The sequence below is a fragment of the Cydia splendana genome, chromosome 1, assembly GCF_910591565.1.
Source record: "Cydia splendana chromosome 1, ilCydSple1.2, whole genome shotgun sequence".
Lineage (NCBI taxonomy): Eukaryota > Metazoa > Arthropoda > Insecta > Lepidoptera > Tortricidae > Cydia > Cydia splendana.
This window is the reverse complement of record NC_085960.1, coordinates 17,481,699-17,503,844: the sequence shown is the minus strand read 5'-3', so window position 1 is coordinate 17,503,844 and position 22,146 is coordinate 17,481,699. Positions and strand designations below refer to the sequence as shown.

General features: G+C 37.4%; 1 protein-coding gene across 3 annotated transcripts; it reads right to left on the bottom strand.

The window, feature by feature from the left end:
- Nucleotides 1-497: 497 nt before the first annotated feature.
- Nucleotides 498-17,946, bottom strand: LOC134791260 (protein FAM151A). Of its 3 annotated transcripts, XM_063762245.1 has the most exons (6): nt 17,738-17,898; nt 13,246-13,347; nt 8,080-8,330; nt 7,499-7,597; nt 1,699-1,941; nt 498-1,495 (listed from the first exon to the last, which is right to left on the bottom strand). In XM_063762245.1, the coding sequence occupies exons 1-6, from the start codon at nt 17,772-17,774 to the stop codon at nt 1,259-1,261; spliced, it is 969 nt and encodes a 322-aa protein (XP_063618315.1). In that variant the 5' UTR covers nt 17,775-17,898; the 3' UTR covers nt 498-1,258. The 3 variants fall into 3 exon arrangements, with proteins under 3 accessions (XP_063618315.1, XP_063618330.1, XP_063618323.1); XM_063762260.1 differs by lacking the exon at nt 13,246-13,347 and having other exon boundaries at nt 17,738-17,946; XM_063762253.1 differs by lacking the exon at nt 7,499-7,597.
- Nucleotides 17,947-22,146: the final 4,200 nt, after the last annotated feature.

Here is a 22,146-nt window from a genome sequence, read left to right as displayed (position 1 = left end):
ATTGCTGTCTTCAACTTCATATTAACTTCAACCGACTCGGCCAAAATAATACAAATACATATATATATAAAGGTACAAACAATTCACGCTACGAGGTTATTTACTCCATCCCGAGAATGCAACATAACATAACAGAGTTTTTGTTTTAACTAATATTTCTAGAAATTGTTCCACAACGGATACTGTGCGTATTACACTGTTGCGTTTTTCTTAGAAAATGCAGCGGCCAAGAACCTAATTTTGCAACAGAAGAAATTTATTTACCTACTAAGCGCCACTTGCACCATCCCACTAACCCGGGGTAAACCGGTTAACCTGGAATTACCATAATTACCGTACATTGTGACACTGGGTTAACGGTTTAACCGCTTAACCTAGGGTTAGTGGGATGGTGCAAGTGGCGCTAAGAGTATTTGATAAAGGTATTCTATACGGATTACCTACCCAACTCCATTGGACACTGGACACCCTTTACTGATGAATAAAAAATAAGCAGCGGATTTAGTTTTTATTAACTTTTCACCAGAGATCGCTCTACAGACTCCTTCTGCACCTATCAGCCTATCACATACGTATAACGACATATATTATTTAAAAAGAACCCTTCCACTATGACTAAACTAAACCACAATATGTACGTCATTTACATTTAACATCTTAAAAGCCATAGTGTATATTCTACTTATAAACTCACTTGTGAGAATTTGCATGCTCGTAGTCGCCCTTTAATGAAGCGTCTTTGGATATCCACAAGTTATTTTCTACTTTATCGTCATGCATTTAAGGATTAATTTACAGCCAATTAATTACGAGATAAACTATGAATGACTCGACATTGCAGTCACGTGGTCGCCACATGTAAAGGTCGACACCCTTTGCAGGGATTTGTTTTTCAGTTACTATTAATCGTATTGCTTGATGTTAAGGGTGATTTTAGAATAATTGTATAGTATCAGGGTATGGCATCGAGACAGACAGAGCGGCGTTCCAGAAGTAAATTTTAATCACTGGATTCTGAAGTAGGTACGCGATCTTTGTTAATATATGAGCATATATTGTATTGTTCAATTGAATTCTTTACATTGCATTACGTTAGAAATGTTATATTTCTAATTATTATTTCTGTTAAGAAATACAGAAGTAATAGGTTCTATGAAAATGAACTGTGATCTAATATTTTATTTCCCTGCACTAGTTTGAAGCGTTATAGATTGTGAAATATAAAATGGTAATAAATTAAAGAAAATGCTAACAATCCCTAGTTGTGGGTGCGGGTGGCGGGCGGTGCGGGTAGCTGCAGCCGCGCGGCCAGCTCTGCGGGCACGTCCAGGTAGGTGTGTTCCAGCCCGACCGTGAGGATGAGGGCGCGGAGCCGCTCCACCGCCACTGCGTCGCCCTCCGCCGACCACACCGTCACGGAGGAGCCCAGCGCGCGCGTCTCCCGCAGCAAGTCCAGGATCACCGGCTGGCTGTTAGATGCGAGGCCGGCGCGGACCTAACGGACGAATTCAGGCAATTATGCATACATATAAACAGCCACTGCTCGGTGGTTAGATTAGATGTTTCTATCACATTAATGTTTTCTTCCCCGCGCGTGAACGCAGTGCTGCAGAAACCTGGGTTACCCGCTAGTGAATAATAAAAATGTATCTCTTGCTCGTCTACAATTACAGTCCGGCGCAATTTAAGATTACTCACAGGGAACGTGATAGTCTGGTTAACTTTAAGCGCATTGACCATCCTCAGCATGGTCCCGATCTGCTGCCTCGTGTACTCGCCCTCGGTGATGTTGCCGCCGTACCGCGTGGTCCAGCCCACGGAGAGCACGGCGCGCGGGTGGTTCGAGGCCAACTTGATGAACTTCTCGGGGTCCAGCGGCTTGGTCGTGGCGGCTACGGGGCCCGGCAGGATGTCCGCGTTCAGCCATAGGGGGAAAGTTACCTGGGGACAAACATATGCGTTGAGTTTATCTAGATTTGCGACATGAATAGACCTGCACTTAATCCCAAAAATTGGCGACTTAAAGCGACTGTCATCTGACCTTTCAATCCAGAGGGGAAGCTCAGCCTTTTAACCTGTCCCTCCGCCCGCCGCTGTAGATCGCGGTGTCAGCATGCCATTAGATTTTAAATACGTCCTATGAAATAGCTGCTGCAAGTAAATGTTACTCAATTGCCATAAAATGGATCGTAAAATAGGCAAGGGTGCTTAAACATTTCTAAACACAGTCTTACTCCTTGACGATAGAGTTGTGTTGTGTGTGTGACGGTAGAGATACGATGCGTCGTACCTTGAGGCCGTTGGACTGACTTTATATAAGTATGAATACATGCTCAGTCATGTACAAATTAAAATTTGCAATGAAAAACCTCAAACAAGTCAGTACCTACTTGTCATATAATGCAGGTACGTTTGCGCAAATTGGTTGTGCATTCAATTACAGCACAACGTAACAACAAGTACATGCAGGTACTTATATCACTAGGGTATGTCTTCCTTGTTATTTTCGCAAATTTTTGCATACAATTTTTGCGCTCGCAAGGATGTAGCATGAAGCGTATATGTAGTTGCTTTTGATTTGTGGACGACTTTCTATTGCGAATTTTAAAAAAAATGTACCTAATCGTATTAAAATTATAACTAGTTTGTTGAAGTTCAGACAGCTTAATAGAAAATCGAATTAGAAAGGTCACAAATAGGTATTATAACAGGTGTACTAATTTCTCCTTTTCAATAAGTCCAATCCTTGCAAAAAATACTTATAGATGTAGAGATTGTAGAGCAAAAAACTTTGAACTTAAGAAGTTCAAAGTTTTTTGAACTAAGAGTTAAATCTCCCAGACGGGAATGCATCGCCATAAACCCAGGCGATAATAATACTTTTATTAAACATAAATTATATAAAAGATCTTTCGCACCGCACTTGAATCAGACCAGTGTCCGGAGAAGAAAGCTGTACCAGAAAATGGAACTTAAGTATGTTACAACCTTTTGCTTTAGGGCTGTCTTAATACGCGGAAGCTGCTCTCGCGCACATGTGGGCATTCCAGTGCGTCGCCTTCCATTGGTATGAACTGGTAATAATAATGAATGTCCCACTATTGGCCACTATTGGGCGAGGACATGGGCTATCCTTATGAGCGAGCGTGATGACTGATGATACCTAAGCGGTTTCATTTCACCGCGAATGAATCATTTCGCAGAATTTACACTTATATTTTTAAAATACACACCTTATAAGTACCTAAGTAGTTATAAATTGTATCTAAACCTAACCCAACTCGATCTTAGTTATGTATACGATTATACGATAAGCGTTTTAAACCGAAAATCATGCTATGTAACCTGTTTGTAGGTACCTCATGCCTTTGAATCTCTATGCTCTTTTTAACAATTTTACATCTGCTCTAGTCAATACCAGCATTTGGAGCTTTTGTTGTTACCTACCTTATTGCACAAATAACTATTATCTGCCGTTTCAAATAGATGTCTCGTTTAAATATCTCGCCGATTGGACGTGAACATCCTGGCTTATCCCGATTCGCGAACAGCCACCCATTAATTTAATCTCCAGCGTGCATGTCATCGAAGCTCACGGATGCCGGATAATTCCGTTTGTTTTCATGTGTCTGCAATATTTGTACGGCGCCTTTGACAAATAGGGTTACCGAAAGGCAAAAAATGGGTAGGTACAACGACATTTTGTCTTGTGGTTAACACTGTAAAATTAGAATACCATAAAATCAGGTATAACTATAGTCCTTAAGTACAATATGGTCCAGTTTTTAACGTTGTTTCTTAACGAGCCTTTATGATTTGTACTCGTTACATTTATTTTGGAGCTTAGATACACTCTATATTATATACCTACTCAACATAATTTAAAAAATACCTATATATACATATTTTACTGGAACATGAATTTCGACCATAGTTATAAGTTGTGGGCTAAAGTTACTACAGTTACACTTCGTTTTCTATAGAAAACGTCGTGTGATCACCGGAATTTTGTTCACGCAACGGCGTATTTCATGAGCTAAGTACGTATTTTAAAGTTGGCTTGATAGAAAAAAAACAAGTAAACATTTATTTTAATATTCAAATTTATTTTAGTGGTACTTCTATATCGTTACCCTGCATAGAATCAGAATCAGAATCAGAATGCATTTATTCGTTATAACATAGGTACATTGTATTGGTCTTATAGTTAAAGCATAATTGCGAACGCTATGTTTTGCCGCTAGGCGTACGAATTTGTTTACCTATACTATATATATATATATATATATACTAAGTTCAAACATGCACAAGTCCAAGGTATAGTGCGACATAAAATAGTAGAAATTAAATAAAATGGAACTAAAAAAATTTGCATACCAAATTGCTGCCATGTTCAAGGATTTTACGTCAAAAAATGTGACAGTCACGTAGGAAGTGGCGCCCTCAATGATTTTCTACAATTTCTTGTCGAACTATATTCATCCTAATCCAAATAAGAACATAAAGAAAATTCACAATAATAATTTAAAACTATAAATATTAAAGAATGTCAACAATGAAAATTTCAACCACAAAAAAAAAACTACAAAAATAGAAAAAAATTCTAAAATAGAAAACGAGCTATAAATCATTATCATTCAAGAACTGCTGTACACTATAGTAACATTTCTTGATTAGCAGTGATTTTAAAGTCTTCTTAAAATGTACAATATTGAATTCTTTTATGGTGTTCGGAATTTTATTATATATTTGAGGTGCCATTCCTAGCACACTTTTGCGCATCATGGCTGTTTTACATACTTTATGGCATAATTCATTTTTATATTGAGATCGTACAGGGAGCTTTCGTGTGTCAGCAATTTTATCAAAAAGGTTTGGATTACATTTTACAAACATAGAAATTTCCAAGATATATAGGCAGGGCAGAGTTAGGATATTTAGTGATTTAAAGTATGGAATAACACTATCCATAATTTTTAGACCACACATACATCGTACACATCTTTTTTGGGCTTTAAGTACGGCATCTTTATCAGTTGCATTGCCCCAAAAGATGACTCCATATCGTAGTACCGATGCAACAAGTCCATGATATGCAACAAGTAAAGCTTCATTATTTACTACCTTGGAAAGTTTATGAAGAGCAAATGCTGACTTACTTAATTTTTTACACACTTCATTTATATGGTATTTCCAAGTAAGTTGGCTGTCAATGAATAATCCTAGGAATTTAGTCACTCCGATAGTCTCTATTATATTTCCATTATAATTAATATTAAACTCATTTGGTTCAATTCGCTGGTAGAAATGCATGATATTCGTTTTGGTCAAATTAATTACTAAATTATTATTACTAAGCCACATTATTATGTCAGTTATTACATTATTTATATCGTTTTCATAATTTGTCTGGTTACTGCATTTTATAATAGAGGTGCTATCATCAGCAAATAAGATCATAGGATGGGGAATGGCCTTGGGCAGGTCATTTATATAAATTAAAAAAAGCAAGGGGCCAAGTACACTTCCCTGAGGCACACCATATCTTATAAATCTTGCATCCCATATGTACACTACGTCTGTTTTCCTTTTAACACACCTTCTAGTAATTTCAGTATATTGCAGTCTTTTTGTGAGGTATGATTGTATGAGTTCTAATACATTCCCTCGAATACCATATCTGTTAAGTTTACCTAGTAGTATTTACCATACCAATGCAGCTAAAAAAGTTATTAGTAATACAGTGATCTGACAAGCAAAATTTTAAACAGAAGTATATTTTCAGAGTAATTGAGATAAAAAATAAAAAATCTCGTGTGATTTCCATATTTTCCGTCGCAACGCCGGCCATATTTATCCTTTGTACCTACTCTTTTAATTTCCTGACTTTAAGTCCCTCTTAACTAAACGTATTTCTTCACCACGTTTTTTAGGGTTCCGTACCCAAAGGGTAAAACGGGACCCTATTACTAAGACTTCGCTGTCCGTCCGTCCGTCCGTCTGTCTGTCACCAGGCTGTATCTCACGAACCGTGATAGCTAGACCGTTGAAATTTTCACAGAAGATGTATTTCTGTTGCCGCTATAACAACAAATACTAAAAACAGAATAAAATAAAGATTTAAATGGGGCTCCCATACAACAAACGTGATTTTTGACCAAAGTTAAGCAACGTCGGGAGTGGTCAGTACTTGGATGGGTGACCGTTTTTTTTTTGCTTTTTTTTGTTTTTTTTTTGCATTATGGTACGGAACCCTTCGTGCGCGAGTCCGACTCGCACTTGCCCGGTTTTTTTTATTGTTGTTATCTAACTTGAAACTTTGATCAAATCGGATCTAAAATAAGCATTAAAGATGACTGGTTCATTTTCATTACATTATTGTTATAAGTGACTCTTGCAGTAGCTATAGAATTAAGGTTTCTTCACACAGGCGCGTTTTCCGGGCGGGGCGTGAGCGCGGCGTGAGCGTTTTATATGTAAAAGCGGCGCGCCCCGCTCACGCGCCGCCCGAAAAACGCGCCTGTGTGACAGAGCCTTTAAGCAGATTTTTTCGGAATTAGGGAGCAATTTCTTGAAAAACAAACTTGCTAATGTTTTTCTAATTATTTGCATCGTAGGTCGTGGTAAACATTCAGGTATAGCAATTTATCGCTCGAGTCATCGCTCAAGCAATATGTTTAAAATATAATCTTGGCAACCCTATGAAGTCCATTAAATCGACGAACCGACCGCACAAGGCGATAGAAGCCATCAAGGATTCACACGCCCTGTCATAATACCATCTGTGTGAACAAATATTATCATGCCGTTAACTACTTTATGTCACATAAGCATAGAGTTCGTTTTTAACTTCATTATCACCTCAGCATGTCCCGTCTGCACCATATTGAAGGATGAGTGATATAATTTTGTAATTATTATTCAAATGCACGAATACTGAAAAGCATTAAGTGCAATAACTTATTTTTACAATAAAATACCATAAACAGCCCCCTTAAGATTGAAAATTTGATAAAGCTGATTACTTTTAAATTATATATAAAAATTTGACTTACATCGACTTAAGTTTTTAGTTGCGTCTCTCGGCAGATGTGTCGCACCCAAACAGAGTAAGAATAACGTATAGTAAGTAATACAAACTTTTCAAGTACCGATGTGTACTGTAACTTATTACCATCGTTCTTGCAAGCGACCTAATTTTTAGGCTTCCGTACTTACCTCAAAAGGAAAAAACGGAACCCTTATAGGATCACTTTGTTGTCCGTCCGTCCGTCCGTCCGTCTGTCTGTCTGTCTGTCAAGTCAAGATCCTTTATATCGGAAACGCGTGGAGGTAGGTATCGAGTTGAAATTGAAACCATATACTCAGGTCTACGGTCCCTTGAAGCTGTGGAAAAATAAGACTTCTACTAAGTTAAAAAAACCTAACGGTCCGCCTTGTCAAGAATATTAAGAACTCCCAAAGTAAAAAACTATTTTATGTAACATGAGCAACGTACCGAATCATTTTGCGCGCTCATCTCAGGACTTTTAGCGGCAGAGAAATCTCTTCGCGAGCAGGGCGAGCAAGGCGCGTCCGTGGTGCGCGCTTGCGAGTCCTGGCGGCACCTCGACAGAGGAAACATTCACTTACGGTATCACGTCCACTCCACAGGCTCCACGCCCGCCGACTTCACATACATCAATTACGGCACTAACGTCTAGTGCATTTTAACTAATAAAGAACTACGCAGTGCTCCACAAAGCATGTGTGTTGGTACGCTATGTGACAAAAGCTATGACACGCACCTATGCACGGCGGCGTGCCATAAAGGTGAACTTTAGTGGGGCCAAAACTTTCATCAATAACTAGTTTGATAATACCTAATGGCTTACGTCCTTGGTAATATACAAAACACGTATGATACCTTTATGTTAAAAATAAGACAATCTATTTTAGACTAGGTACTTAAAGACGAATTTCGAGATGTAAATCATTTAGATTTTTCGATAAAATCTCTAAATAAGGATACCCACCTTTGCAACACGAGCATAAAATGTATGTGCAATTTATCTTCGAAATTCTGATAAAGCAACTCACCTCAGGCTTACTAAACCGTGCTATTAAGTCCTGTGCTTTTTCAAACGCCTCTATGCTCTTAAAGTCCAATTTGACGCCCTTCTGCTTGTCCTTGGCGATGCCCTTGTTGTGCTGCGCCACTATGGACAAGAAGTCTCCGAGAGACAGGTCGGAGGTCGTGGCCGGGGGGTGCGCCATCACGGGAATGGGCGGGCCTTCCTTGCCGATCAGCTGGCCCAGGACTATGTCTGCTTCGAGCATCTGCACATCGCCTAGGAAATATTTACAAATATGTGAATGCTATGCTAATAAAAAAAATAAGTTCAAAAACTAAAACCCGACTACTGCAAATCGCGCTCTAAAAAGTATGAAACAAGATAGAATTCTTATCTGAAATTATCATACAGGAAAATTATAAGACTTATCATCCTTTACGATCCTTTGAATATCTCTGTAAATATATGAAAAAATGATAACTCTTATAATTTTAATATTTGAAGTCACTTTATATTACTTTTGCGAGGGCGTACTCGGTACAGAAATGCACACAGAGCGCCGCATATATCGGGCTACGCCCGACAACCTTTGGCATGATGGCGCCTTTGGCGCCTGGCTTTGGAACGCGTACATCGAGCCTCGTAGGTACGTCGGGCTACGCCCGACTCTTTTAGTATGAGGGCGCCGAAGGCGCCCGGCTTTGGACCGCGTGGAGCGCGCCACGTACGTCGGGCTACGCCCGACTCTTTTAGTACGAGGGCGCCAGGCGCCCGGCTTTGGAACGCTTACATTGTGCCTCGTACGTCGGGCTACGCTCGACTCTTTTAGTATGAGGGCGCCGAAGCCGCCCGGCTTTGGAACGCGTAAAGCGAGCCTCGTACGTCGGGCTACGCCCGACTCTTTTAGTATGAGGGTGCCGAAGGCGCCCGGCTTTGGAACGCGTACATCGTGCTACGTACGTCGGGCTACGCCCGACTCTTTTAGTATGGGGGCGCCGAAGGCGCACGGCTTTGGAACGCGTATAGCGAGCCTCGTACGTCGGGCTACGCCCGACTCTTTTAGTATGAGGGCGCCGAAGGCGCCCGGCTTTGGAACGCGTACATCATGCCTCGTACGTCGGGCTACGCCCGACCCTTTTAGTATAAGGGGGCGCCGAAGGCGCCCGGCTTTGGAACGCGTACATCATGCCTCGTACGTCGGGCTACGCCCGACTCCTTTAGTATGAGGGCGCCGAAGGCGCCCGGCTTTGAAACGCGTACATCGTGCCTCGTACGTCGGGCTATGCCCGACTCTTTTAGTATGAGGGCGCCGAAAGCGCCCGGCTTTGGAACGCGTACAGCGAGCCTCGTACGTCAGGCTACGCTCGACTCTTTTAGTATGAGGGCGCTGAAGGCGCCCGGCTTTGGAACGCGTACAGCGAGCCTCGTACGTCGGGCTACGCCCCTCTTTTAGTATGAGGGCGCCGAAGGCGCCCTGCTTTGGAACGCGTACATCGTGCCTCGTACGTCGGGCTACGTCCGACTCTTTTAGTACGAGGGCGCCGAAGGCGCCCGGCTTTGGAACGCTTACATTGTGCCTCGTACGTCGGGCTATGCTCGACTCTTTTAGTACGAGGGCGCCGAAGGCGCCCGGCTTTGGAACGCCTACAGCGAGCCTCGTACGTCGGGCTACGCTCGGTTCTTTTAGTATGAGGGCGCTGAAGGCGCCCGGCTTTGGAACGCGTACATCATGCCTCGTACGTCGGGCTACGCTCGATTCTTTTAGTATGAGGGCGCCGAAGGCGCCCGGCTTTGGAACGCGTACATCATGCCTCGTACGTCGGGCTACGCCCGACTCTTTTAGTATGAGGGTGCCGAAGGCGCCCGGCTTTGGACCGCGTACAGCGCGCCACGTACATCGGGCTACGCCTGACCCTTTTAGTGTCGCCTTTTGGACCGAGTCCGGTGCGTCACATAGGTACGTTTCAGTATGCTTCGCCTGACCACTGCGAATTTTACGAGGTGAATATACTAAGCAACTTTTACCATGGGACCAAACCCGATCTCGTAAAAAACTTTGCTCATCTGGACTTCTATACCTATTCACGTTATAAAATATTGCAGGTCATTAAAAAACACCATGTATATAGCGGCCAAACTAATTTCTTTTGAAAAATCCTTCTTGTATCGCCGTAGTCGCGTAACACGCGGATAGATAGAATCTAGAGCGATTGTAGATTCGTAGTTCGAATTACTTACCAGATAATTTAATGTTTTATCGGGTGCATGCAAGCAAAGCCGGGTGCAAAAGCTAACAATATGTATATATGTATTTGAAATGTGCTAATTAAGCTCTTTCAAATGATATACAACACGTCATCATTACTTATTTTAATTTTTTTGGTTCGTGACTTTATGACCTCTAGAGGGCGCCGTGTTCATTTTTTTGTGACGTCATATAGCCTATAACCAGCGGACGATTAAGACGATTCGAATGACACGTCGTTTGTCAAATTTCAATGAGGACTTTAGAAGTTATGAGGGAACAGATGAACATACATACATACATACCCACATACATGTGTACCGGTCAAAATCATAACCTCCTTTTGCGTTGCCGTAGTCGGGTAAATAAGGCATAAACAAAAAGTAAAGAGGTCATCGGATGCTCAGAGGTCTCCAAGACCCAGGTAATCTAGGCAGGTAATATTGTAACGATAAGAGCCTATAATTTGGCACAAGTAATTTCAGACTGTTCTTTGCACAACAAATTGACACAACAATCTATTCAACGATTGTAAGTCTCACCATCAAATAGAGCAATATTCTTTGGGAAGTTGCTGTACGGTTTATCCAAATTTTGAGCCCTCATGGAAAGCAACCGGGTAGAGTTTATACGTCCGGGGTTTTTGAAAACCCGTACAGTATTACAGTGAAATGTCCGGGGTTTTTCTACTTTTTGTATGGCGTTGGCAGTATAATCAGTATTGGCTGGTATGAGATCAATTCAGGTAAGTAAGGATAGTAAGGTTAAGAATATCATGGCAATAAGTCTTATAAAATTATTGACTGTTAAGTTTGTCACGGTATTTCATCTTGTATTCTTGATATTGGTGGCGATAAGTTTATACTTTTGTGGCCTATTCGTAAAATTTAGACCGTTATTTTTACTATCTACAGATTAGTCCGAGAGCGGTACATAATTTCCATTGGTTTGTATGATTTGTATAGCAAGGCGTTGCGATTGCGCGATTGTGGAGCCTATATCTGTCGCGCTAATTGTAACAAATGTTTCTGGGAACGCGCGGCAACTGGAAATGCTATTTCTGAGATGGAGGCGTAAACCACAAGATGATATTCATTCATTAGTGTAGGTACAAAACAAACCAGCTGCAAAAAATCTCCGACGAAAACATTAATTATTGAATATGTTAATAAAACACTTTGTTGTTATTGAAACATATTCATGTTACAATAAAATCAAAATATTTTAAAGCGCGTCAGTGCCGAAATTATTATGAATTTATTCAAGCTACTTAACCTATTCATTGTAGCAATGCAATATTATTCAAATCTGGTTTGAGTGAGAGTTATTGTCGGATGTGATGTCTTGTTTGTACACTAGTCTGAATCTGTGTTGTTTATACCGGTTAGAGCTTGTGTTCATTTTAACCGGTTCCAGATTTGCAAGGGTGCAAATGTAGAACCGACTGCCTCTTCGAAAATAAAAGTTTTAGTAAATAGAACACTGATTTTCCTTATTAGTTATTAAGAGTCGATTTTTATTTTATACTTAGTCGATTTTTATCGTTATATTTGGATAAAATTTGGCTGGTTTGAAGAGCTCCTCATTCTGGGCGGAATAAATACGTAATCCCAAAATGGGACAAAAAAACTGTTTGTTAAAAATCCGTTGTGTTAGAGGTACGTAAATTCCATACGTTTTCGTAACTCAGTGGATCATTTTGTAGGACATACGGTGAAATTGCGCTTATATTTAATAGCTATAGCTCAATCTATCTACCAGATTTCATCAAAATTAAATGAAAAAAGAAAATCGACAACAAATAAAAAATAACCCATCAGCGGCTGCAGATAAACAAGTGCGAGTCGGACTCGCCTTCCAAGGGTTCCGTACATTACCCAATTTTTAAGAGTGTATTTTTGATATGTGAAACGCGAGTGAATTGCCTTTAAAAACCCCGTAGGGGTCGGATCAAAAACTAAGTAATTAGTCCGACTGACTGCATATTTCTAATAGGTTTTCCTGTCATCTAAAGAACTATGTTGTACATTTTTTTTTTTTCAAAATTTTTAATCCAGTAGTTTCGGAAATAAAGGGGGGAATGGTCATTTATTGGCTATTTTCTTAAATTAATTCTAAACTATTTATTTTAAAATTACAAAAAAATGTATATTTGAGATTCTCAAAATGAGCTCTTTTATTTGATATGTAACACGATATGTGTACCAAATTTCAACTTAATTGGTCCAGTAGTTGGAGAGTCGTCAGTAATTGGAGAAAATGGGCTGTGACAGACAGACAGACAGACAGATGCACGAGTGATCCTATAAGGGTTCCGTTTTTTTTCCTTTTGAGGTACGGAACCCTAAAAATATGCCTTAACAAACCGAATAATAGATTAATATTTTAATACTAATCGCCAAATCTTTCTTTTTGGCCTATACAATGTTGTGTTACTACACAGCGAGCGAGGCGTGTCGCCTCGCGCTAAACTATTGCTGCCTGCAATTAGTTTATGATTATGAAAGCTTTATAACACGGTCTGTTTTAACCAACATAACAAAATACCAGCACTCAATTCTATTTCCAGTAATATTAGTATTCTTAGTAGGTACATACTTACTTGCCTTCTGTTACAATTAGCAATTTTATTTAGTAATATTTTATATTGGTATTCCATTTGCTTATCATAAATTATTAGATTTTTAATACAGCTAGCGAAAACACAATGTCAATAAGTACCTCATAATGTTTAGGTACCTAGATATGCTTGATGCTAATAAACGAATTGGGTAGATAAGTACTATAAAATATGGGTTGAATATGGATTATTATGTTAAAATATATACATAAACGTGATAAACCTAATATTTACCTAAATAATTCGTATTAATACCTACAACGTGATAGTGACCAGGTAAATATGTATAAAGAGAATACCTACTCGTACTTGTCAAAAAAACTTACTCGCTAACGCGGCTTGCAAGTACGTTTTATTATTAACGGCATGTGCCCAGGTAACGGTGGTTAGATTTTTCAAAACTTCTTCATCGCCAAGAACGGCAGATCCTGCAACAAAAACACTTCATTGAAAAAACTACTATTAGCAGGTTTAATTTTAAGCACTGGCAACATTCGTAACGTCATTGTCAATCTGATATTTCAATCAGCTGAGCTGAGTGAGAAACCGAGAACAATGATTCCCCCTCTTATTTTATGAATGTATTGGATAGCTATAAAGAAAAACGCCACGGTATTGTTCAAGTTATTGTAATTTGACTTACCACTTTCATCTGCCGACATCTTATAAAGGTAATTTGCTAATCTACAACTACTCTAAACTATTTTATATGTAGTATTTTGTTTACTCAATGAGTTCAATGACAATTCACATTACGTACGTATGAAGTGTCATGACTGTCATGCAGTTGCTTTAATTACTAGTGATGTGACATGCAGCAATTGAATATCGATGTAATTTCATAGGGTGTCTCGTAATACAATGCACAATTGACATGAAGTTGAAACCGAGAAAATAAATATTAAAACTCCAAAACTAAAACTTCTGCTATAACTGTATAAAACGACGTAAAAACATTATGTAAAATGTTAGATAAATAGATATTTATTATGCATACCTATAATAAAGAATAAAAAAAACATAATTTTTGCGTATTAAAACAGTAGAACCTTGATATAGTGAAATCCTCGTTAACACGAAATTTCCCCTTCCCTTCAAAGCCCAAAAGTTACATAACTCGAAATATTTAACTTCATTAAGATGAAGTAGGTAAGTAACCATTGTAACCAAGGATTCCCTTCAGGATTATCCAGTACAATTTTTACCATTTTTAACTCGAAAAAAGAAATTAGATCCCTATAACTCGAAAACATAGAAATTGTATGCTAACAAACCTCTGTAACTCGAAAAAAAAAAATACTATACTATTTGTATAATTTGTTTAATACAAATGTTTCATGCGTTTTACCTCTGTTACTCTTAAAAGACTGTGTCTATACTTACTGAGCAGAGCATGGTGCGATGCGATATATATGCTCTTGTCCTGTTTTTATTTAGTATCTGATGATGTATTTTTAATCATTGATAATATATGTCTGTATTACTTTATTAGGTAGTGTAAAAAAACATCTCTCCTACTGAGATATTGAGATTTTTACTAATTCCCTTAACACTTTTTTTATCAAATTTTCGTAGTCGTGAAATAATATAATAATTCAGCCTATTATACGTCCCACTGCTGGGCACAGGCCTCCCCTCATGCGCGAGAGGGAGGGGTGTAGTCCGCACGCTAGCCCAATGCAGATTGGGCCCGGACTTGGGATAGGTACCTAGTACTGGGATACTGGGATAGGTACTATTTTAGAATTTTAGATCAAGGCATTATAAACACCTTTGAAGTTGTGCTTTCAATATTCAGAACCAATTTGCTAATCTACTCCATACAACTGGTACTAGTACAATACAATACAATACTATTGGTATCTTAACGAATATAGGGTTCAAAATGAAAGGATATGTATTTTTGAGTTATTTCAGTTTGAATGTTGTTTTGATGTACTGCTAATTATTCAACCAATCCTTTTGAAGTCACTTCGTTAATGGTTTTAGCTCTGGCAGGATGGTGTAAGGTTACAAACATCGATTTAGGTTGACTTACAATTTTTATACTTGTTGCGTATTGTACAGAATTCCGAATCCATGCATCGCGGATGTAGGTTAAGCCAATTTAATGTCTGGTTATAATTATAAGTCACTAAATTTCTTTCAGACACAATATAATTCTAGTAAATTTATAATAAACAAACTGGCTAGAGCACCGTAACGTGCCAATTCAGTCCGAAACTTTATGAGTTACGATCTACAGCATGTGCTCTGAGATCATCCGGAAATGCCGGATTTAAGCAGCCCAACCCATATTTAGATTATTTTGGACCAATATTTTTAAAGCTGAATGATTTATTAGGTCAATCACCAACGAGAGTTTTTGACTGATTTCTATGTGGGATTTAAAGTAGGTACCTACTAGAGATGGGTAACTACCCGGGTAAATACCCGAGAGCGGGTATTTACCCGGTAAATACCCGATATTTACCTACCCGCGGGTAAATACGCGGGTATTTTCGTTTTTCTTCTAAAGTTGATGTGTTTAATGGTATGTGAGTATAAATAAGATTAATTTAAGTATTTTTTTATAATGTTACATAAAATGTATGTTCAAACTAATTACGAAAAGGTTGCTATGAGGTGAAGTTCGATTTTAACATATCAGTCCAATTAGAAAAATCGTGTAAAATCATTCCCTGGCTTCCGGAAATGTTTTAAAATGCTTTTAATATACATTAGAAAGATGAAAATAAAGAATACTTATGAATGATAATAATAAAAAATGTGCAGTATCCCAACTTGTGAAGCTTATAAGTCAAACACAGTTAGTTTTAGGACAAAAATGTATATAACCTTTTTTGTAGAAAATTATGTCTAGTTTAGTTTGAACATACAACACTTTTCGATATTAATGACAGATTCCAAGAAATATGAAAAAGTTCACTTTTGCCCCCCTCCCCCCAACAACACCCCCCGCCGACCGAAGTTGGAATGTGTATTATCAACGTATAAGTACGATAATTTACTCAAGTCTAAAAAAATACTCTTATGACGGCGTTTTTTTAATATTTATCAAAATTGTACTAAAAATTCCTTAGTTACAACTGCAACTGCAACTAAACCATTTCATTTTAAATGACACACAATAATTACAGCCATTAACTCGGTTTATATCTCCACTTTAACACAAATCGACATGTGCAACAAGATATGAATCTACCCGTCCATTTGGGTAGATACGGGTAAATACCGGGTAGATGGGTATTTACCGGGTATTTACCTGGGTGGGTAAATTGGGTAAATACCCGCGACCCATCTCTGGTACCTACTGATCTTATGAAAAATAACAGCACCAATTTCCAATGTAAAAATCATGCATTTCGTGTGCAAAACACATTGTTGGAGGGAAACTAAAAAATTCAAATCATATTTTTGATATCTAGTTAAAGATTTTTCATTGGGTATTTGCCTTAGTTGCCCGAACACCCTAATAAATATGTGACCGGAATATTTTTCAATATGTAGGTATAGGGTGTCCCTAGCCATTGGACAAAGCCGAAATGTACATATGCATTAGGATATTTAGAACCAGTATAAAAAGTATCATAACAATCGGTGTAGCGGTTAAATACGAAGAAATTAACAAATTATGTTTTTTTTTACTTTGGAGCACCCTGTATGTGTTAGTAGCTCTTGAGGTAATAAATAGTATGAAACCTTCTTCGAACGTTTTGATTATCTTTTTTATTTATGACATTAATAAGATTCTGACTTTTGACAAATGTCATCATTGCCGCACATTTTCAAACAAATTGTCAAAAGCACTGCCGATGATTAATACAGTATGTTTCTTTTTGTTGTCGATTATTGGAAATAATTTTTGTTGGATAATTTATTTATTTATAATCCTAAAAAAATATTAAATATTGTTCTAATTAAAAAAAAATTACCGTTAGAGCATTTCTGAGAAGTGTCTACGTGGGATTTCAGGGTTTGTCCAATGGCTGAGGTCATCCTGTATGTTATTTTTGTACGAATAGCAAACATACGTATCCGTCTACTTGTTGGTTTTTGATAAGGTGCGTCTAGATTGGCCGACTGAATGCTCCCCGAATGCGTCGCCCGAGCGCATGTCATTTCTTATGATTTGGGTCAATCCACAGCAAGAGTAACGCAAGTGACCGTTTTATGACGTGTGATAATTAATTATATTTGAAGTCGGTTCCCATGATGATCCATTTTCTGTATTATTTTTAATCGTAACAGAAAAAAATACTTCAATTAAATAATAGGTACAATACGACTCCGGTATTAGATACATAGGTAGGTATCTACAGCGTTTCCACCATAATTTTTACAATGTCAATCAGGGTTCAGGCATAGTTCTGTTATAGTTCTACCTGATAAACAACAGCCTAAGGACTTCAAACCGTTTGGCTTCTTTCTGTCGTCTTTTGTAATTAACTCTAGGTAATCTTATTCTCTAAAATTCGGGTTAAATGATGAAAATGCTAATGCTACCAGTGTATATAATAGTGACTGCCAAAGTGGCCAAATATTTATTGTTACTCACATTTGTTGGTATATAAATTAGGATGTGTTCCGATATATTTGGCCGTGACTGTTTGTGTTGACTGTACAAATTATTTAATACCTAAACTGTTTTAATTCCGTCCTAGCAGTGCCCTAAGTCTTGCGAGGTTTTCCATCGACAGGCAATTAATTTGATGCCATAGCTGATAAGGTCATACTGACGTTAATTGGCTAGTTACTATTTCCGGTAAAACAATTCCTATTAGGAGTAAATAATAAAAATAAACGAATACAACTAACCTGACACTGCCAGAAGGACCAAAATTTGTAGGAACATGTTCACTTTTGTTTTAATTTTGATTTAAATGAGTATCGCTTAAGATTTCATATTCTGGGTGCCACCGTGTCGCTCGTTGGTCTTGCAATAGACGCTGGACCCAGAGGCACCTGTTTATTGCTAAATTGACCAATTGCCATTTGACAACTTGATTGCGATGGATGTGCTCCGAGATTGACCAAGGACTGGGGGAAACGCGTCATCTTGTCTGCGGTATCTCTTGACACTATATCTTCCCGTGTTTCTTATTAATACCTGTCAAATCTTTATCTGTTACAAACGCGTTCCCTTGAAGCTGTGAAAAAGTCAAACTTCTAAGTTAACGTAAAAAAAGCTACTGCCGTTTATGCCGCGTAACGTACCTATATTTTACGAATAAAAACTATTAGCGTTGTAAAAACTCTGTAACAGCGAATGAAATAATTTAAATAAGTTACAGTGACGTCACAAAGTTTGTGACTCCCTCCTCGCCCTTGTCACAATATGTGACAATTTCTTGACCCCCTGCCTCTCCCTAAACTTGTGACGTAATTAATTAATGACCCCTAAGATCAGACAGTGACATTGCATTGATAAACCGATGAATGCGATAGGTTTATCATTTTTATACAGACAAACATACACTTCACTTATATTTAATCGTTAGTGAAGCACGTACCGAGATGTAGACGACGATAGAATATGTGCATGCCATGTCTTTGTACCTATGTCACCCTTAACTATCCTGCACACACTCGAGGTCAGTATTGTTACGGACTACAAATTTATGTATGGCATAGATTCAAGTCAACCTATGCTCTGGGTCTTTGGATGTAGGCAATAGTTATAGTAAAATAAATTTGTTCACGTGCTGTATACAAGAGCGACTTGTCCAAGAAACGTGCAGACAAGAACATGTGGCTGCCCTGATCTAGAATGGTTATTCTAGATTTTTCTTTTGTTTATTCCAAATCGATAAAAGTATCTAAACTTTTGTAGCGTTTATAATACCTAATATTAATAGTAATTGAATTTTTTGATTCCTAAAAATATGGTTGTAATAATTACAGAAAAACCTATCGATATAATTGTAAATCAAGTTGCATATTTACCTACCTCCCACTTGTCAGAAATTAGCTCCATTAGATGTATTTGCTTATTTGTTAATATTTAGTGCACAATACCGGAAAGTACAAACGGCGAAATTATGCATTGGGATTAACAGAGAAATTTAGTGGGTGGTCTTTAAGTAAATTTAGGGTAATCGCGCATGGTATTGACACATCCACACTTCGTGTTTTGATTGCAAATCAGGAGGCGTATTCGAACTTTTTAAAAAGGTAAAGTTGATCTGGTATTCATAGTATGGCAAACCAATTTGTCAGTAAATGAGAACAAAAAAGCTATTATCCTGCTCATCCCTTTCTTTTAGGTGCTGGTACTACCTGGCATAAACCTGGCATATGATTCTCTCTGTGTAACAAGAAATTTCTAACAAGAAATGAGACAGTCCCTGGCCAAACCTATATTAATCAGTGCATCCCGTGCCCATCAAATCAGGTACCTATTAGACTAACCAAATAGAACGTGAGATTTAATAATACAAAGTTTTATTTTTTAATTATTTATTATTTTGTTTAATTTCGTTGTATATTGCATACAATATTCATAATTTAATTTTACGTGCGAATCAATCTGTTGCATCTCTGTAGCAGCGTTATAGTCTTACGGTGACATATTTTTGAATTCTGGAATAAAAACAGAGAGAGAGAGAGAGAAAAATTTTACCTCTGGCCATTGACCAAAACTATCTATAGTAGAATACAGTTGTCACCACTTTTATAAACAGGTAGGTAACTACGTGTATAATCTAATATACACTCAGATATAATACCTAAACATCTTTTTTTTGAGTTGAATTTTGTAAACGGATAACAATGAGTTTTACCTACTTCTAAACCATTATAATATTTCATACTAGTAACTAAATACATATATAATACTAGCTATCGCTCGCGGTTTCTCCCGCGTCGAGTGGAATTCATTAATGGCATGGCAGCATGGCACTCCTAAACAAACCTTTCTCATGGGAGAAACCTTTTTTAGGGTATGATTTTTGGATTGCAAGATTTTCTATATAAGATTTAATTACAACGCTCAGTTTTTACGTGTGACTAATTTCATCTAGGTATTTAAATCGGACTAACAGTTTTTTCCACAACCATCCAAAATTTAAAACATAAAAATTCACATAGGACGATCTTTATTTTGTTATGTGCAATAATTTGTATAAAATATTATAAGCATACGCTTAAGAAACAGGGATTTCATACTAAGGATTAAAGTTGTCCATACATACAAAAATATACTATTTGTATAAAAATAATATTTACTTACCTAGGTTGTACATTTATAAAAAAAATATCCTGAATTAGGTTTAGGTACTATGACGAAACGTAACTGTAAATCTACACACATATTATACCTCTATTATATCACAATACCTATATACACTGTATTCCATGTCACAAAATTAGATTATTAATTAGATGACAAAACGCACATCCTTAAAGATATTTGGTAATGTTGGCAATGTAACGATACCTAAAGTTAGACCAAGAAAAGTCTGCAGCGATTTTGATAACCCGCGCAGTGCAAGTGTTATTTAAACGTCATAATTTCATATAAGTTTGACGTTTAAAATAACACTTGCACTGCGTGGGCTTAAAAATCGCTTGGTCTATCTCTATCTATCTTTATTTACAATATTTATTAAATATGAATAATTTTTTTCGGAGCTTATCTAAATACAAAAATAACCAACTGTAAACTAGAGAAATAAACTAAAAGTGGCGGCTTAGAGCTGTTTCCCACTGACGTCCAGCTTTTTGCGGGTGCGGTTTTTTGCAGGATCCAGTTTTCTGTAGTATGCATGCAGGATCCCGCAAACAGAATCCTCGTGTGAAAGTTACTATATTAGTACCTATACTACCGTACCGTAAAAACCGTACCCGCAAAAAACTGGACGTCAGTGGGAAACAGCTCTTAGGTAGTTGGATCAACTTTTTCATGTCACTAGTTGCACGTAATGCTTACGTCTACAGAGTGCTTTTTAAAATAGATAAGTAAATACCGGTTACGACCCCTGGAACGAAAATATTTTTCTGGAATTTTTTATATTTATAGTGTTCATTTTCAAAACACAGTCAGGTATTATTCTTAATATGTAGGAGTGGTGTGTAGAGTCTACGTTGGTGACCAACGTAGACTCTCGGCTGGTCCGAACGAGTTTAATACCATAATTCAGCCATAATTACAATATCTTACCTATAAGGATTACAATAATTAATATCCATTTATTCTGCATTTCATCTCTCATATAATAATAATAATTCGACCGCAATGAGAATGGGATTCGCAACTAACGTTCTTTATTATTACAAAATAATCAATTACTAATACAATGGACAAGGACATATTGTCAGATGGATGACATGTATTTTTTTTATATACTATGTTTTAATTTAAATTGTATGTTATAATTTATTATATTATGAGTGATTGATTATCGATTAGGTATGTTTTTTAAAGTCCATTCTCGCTTTTGTATTTTACCTAATAAATGTAAAAACTATATATATGATTCCTAGATTTAGAACGATATTGTACTTATATTATGTGTTCAATCCCATTCTTATCATGATTTAATACTTAATATTTACCTACAAATTATCACTAATGATGTATTATTTATCATTAATTGTATGAGTCATTTTGTCAACACACAGATTACACCTAACTGTATAAAAATAATTGTTACATATCTTACAAGCATATATGTGCTAACTCGGGGGTACGTAAGGGACTAGGGATTTGATGTCGATAAATAAAATGTCGATGTATATTTTTATACATGTGCTCATTGAAAAATCCTCGATTATTATAAAGAGGTTCGTTATTATGTCTGATACCGAGCCTCTTAAGATAATAAAATATACCGATGTAATTTCAATTAAAATAATCATACTATGAAATCAATTGTAAAGTGAAAACAATACACGTTTTAATTTGATTACTGTGTTTATTTTAAAATCCAGAGAAAATAATAATATTTATTTATGTGGAGTAAAATCTAGATGTTGAGAGTATTAACATCGATGTACTTAATTTTTTGTCGATAAATTATTTTGCTACATCACTTTAGTCCGAGTTAGTACGGGTATGCTTACAAGTGTATTGTAACTAGATTATCCACGACATCCGCATACCTAACCCAGAGTCTGTTCGGGAAGAGAAGAGTCGTGGAATGTATTGGGCCCCATACATTCCACGACTCTTCTCTTTCCGCACAGACTCTATAACCTATCTACCTCAAAATTTTATTAATAAAAAA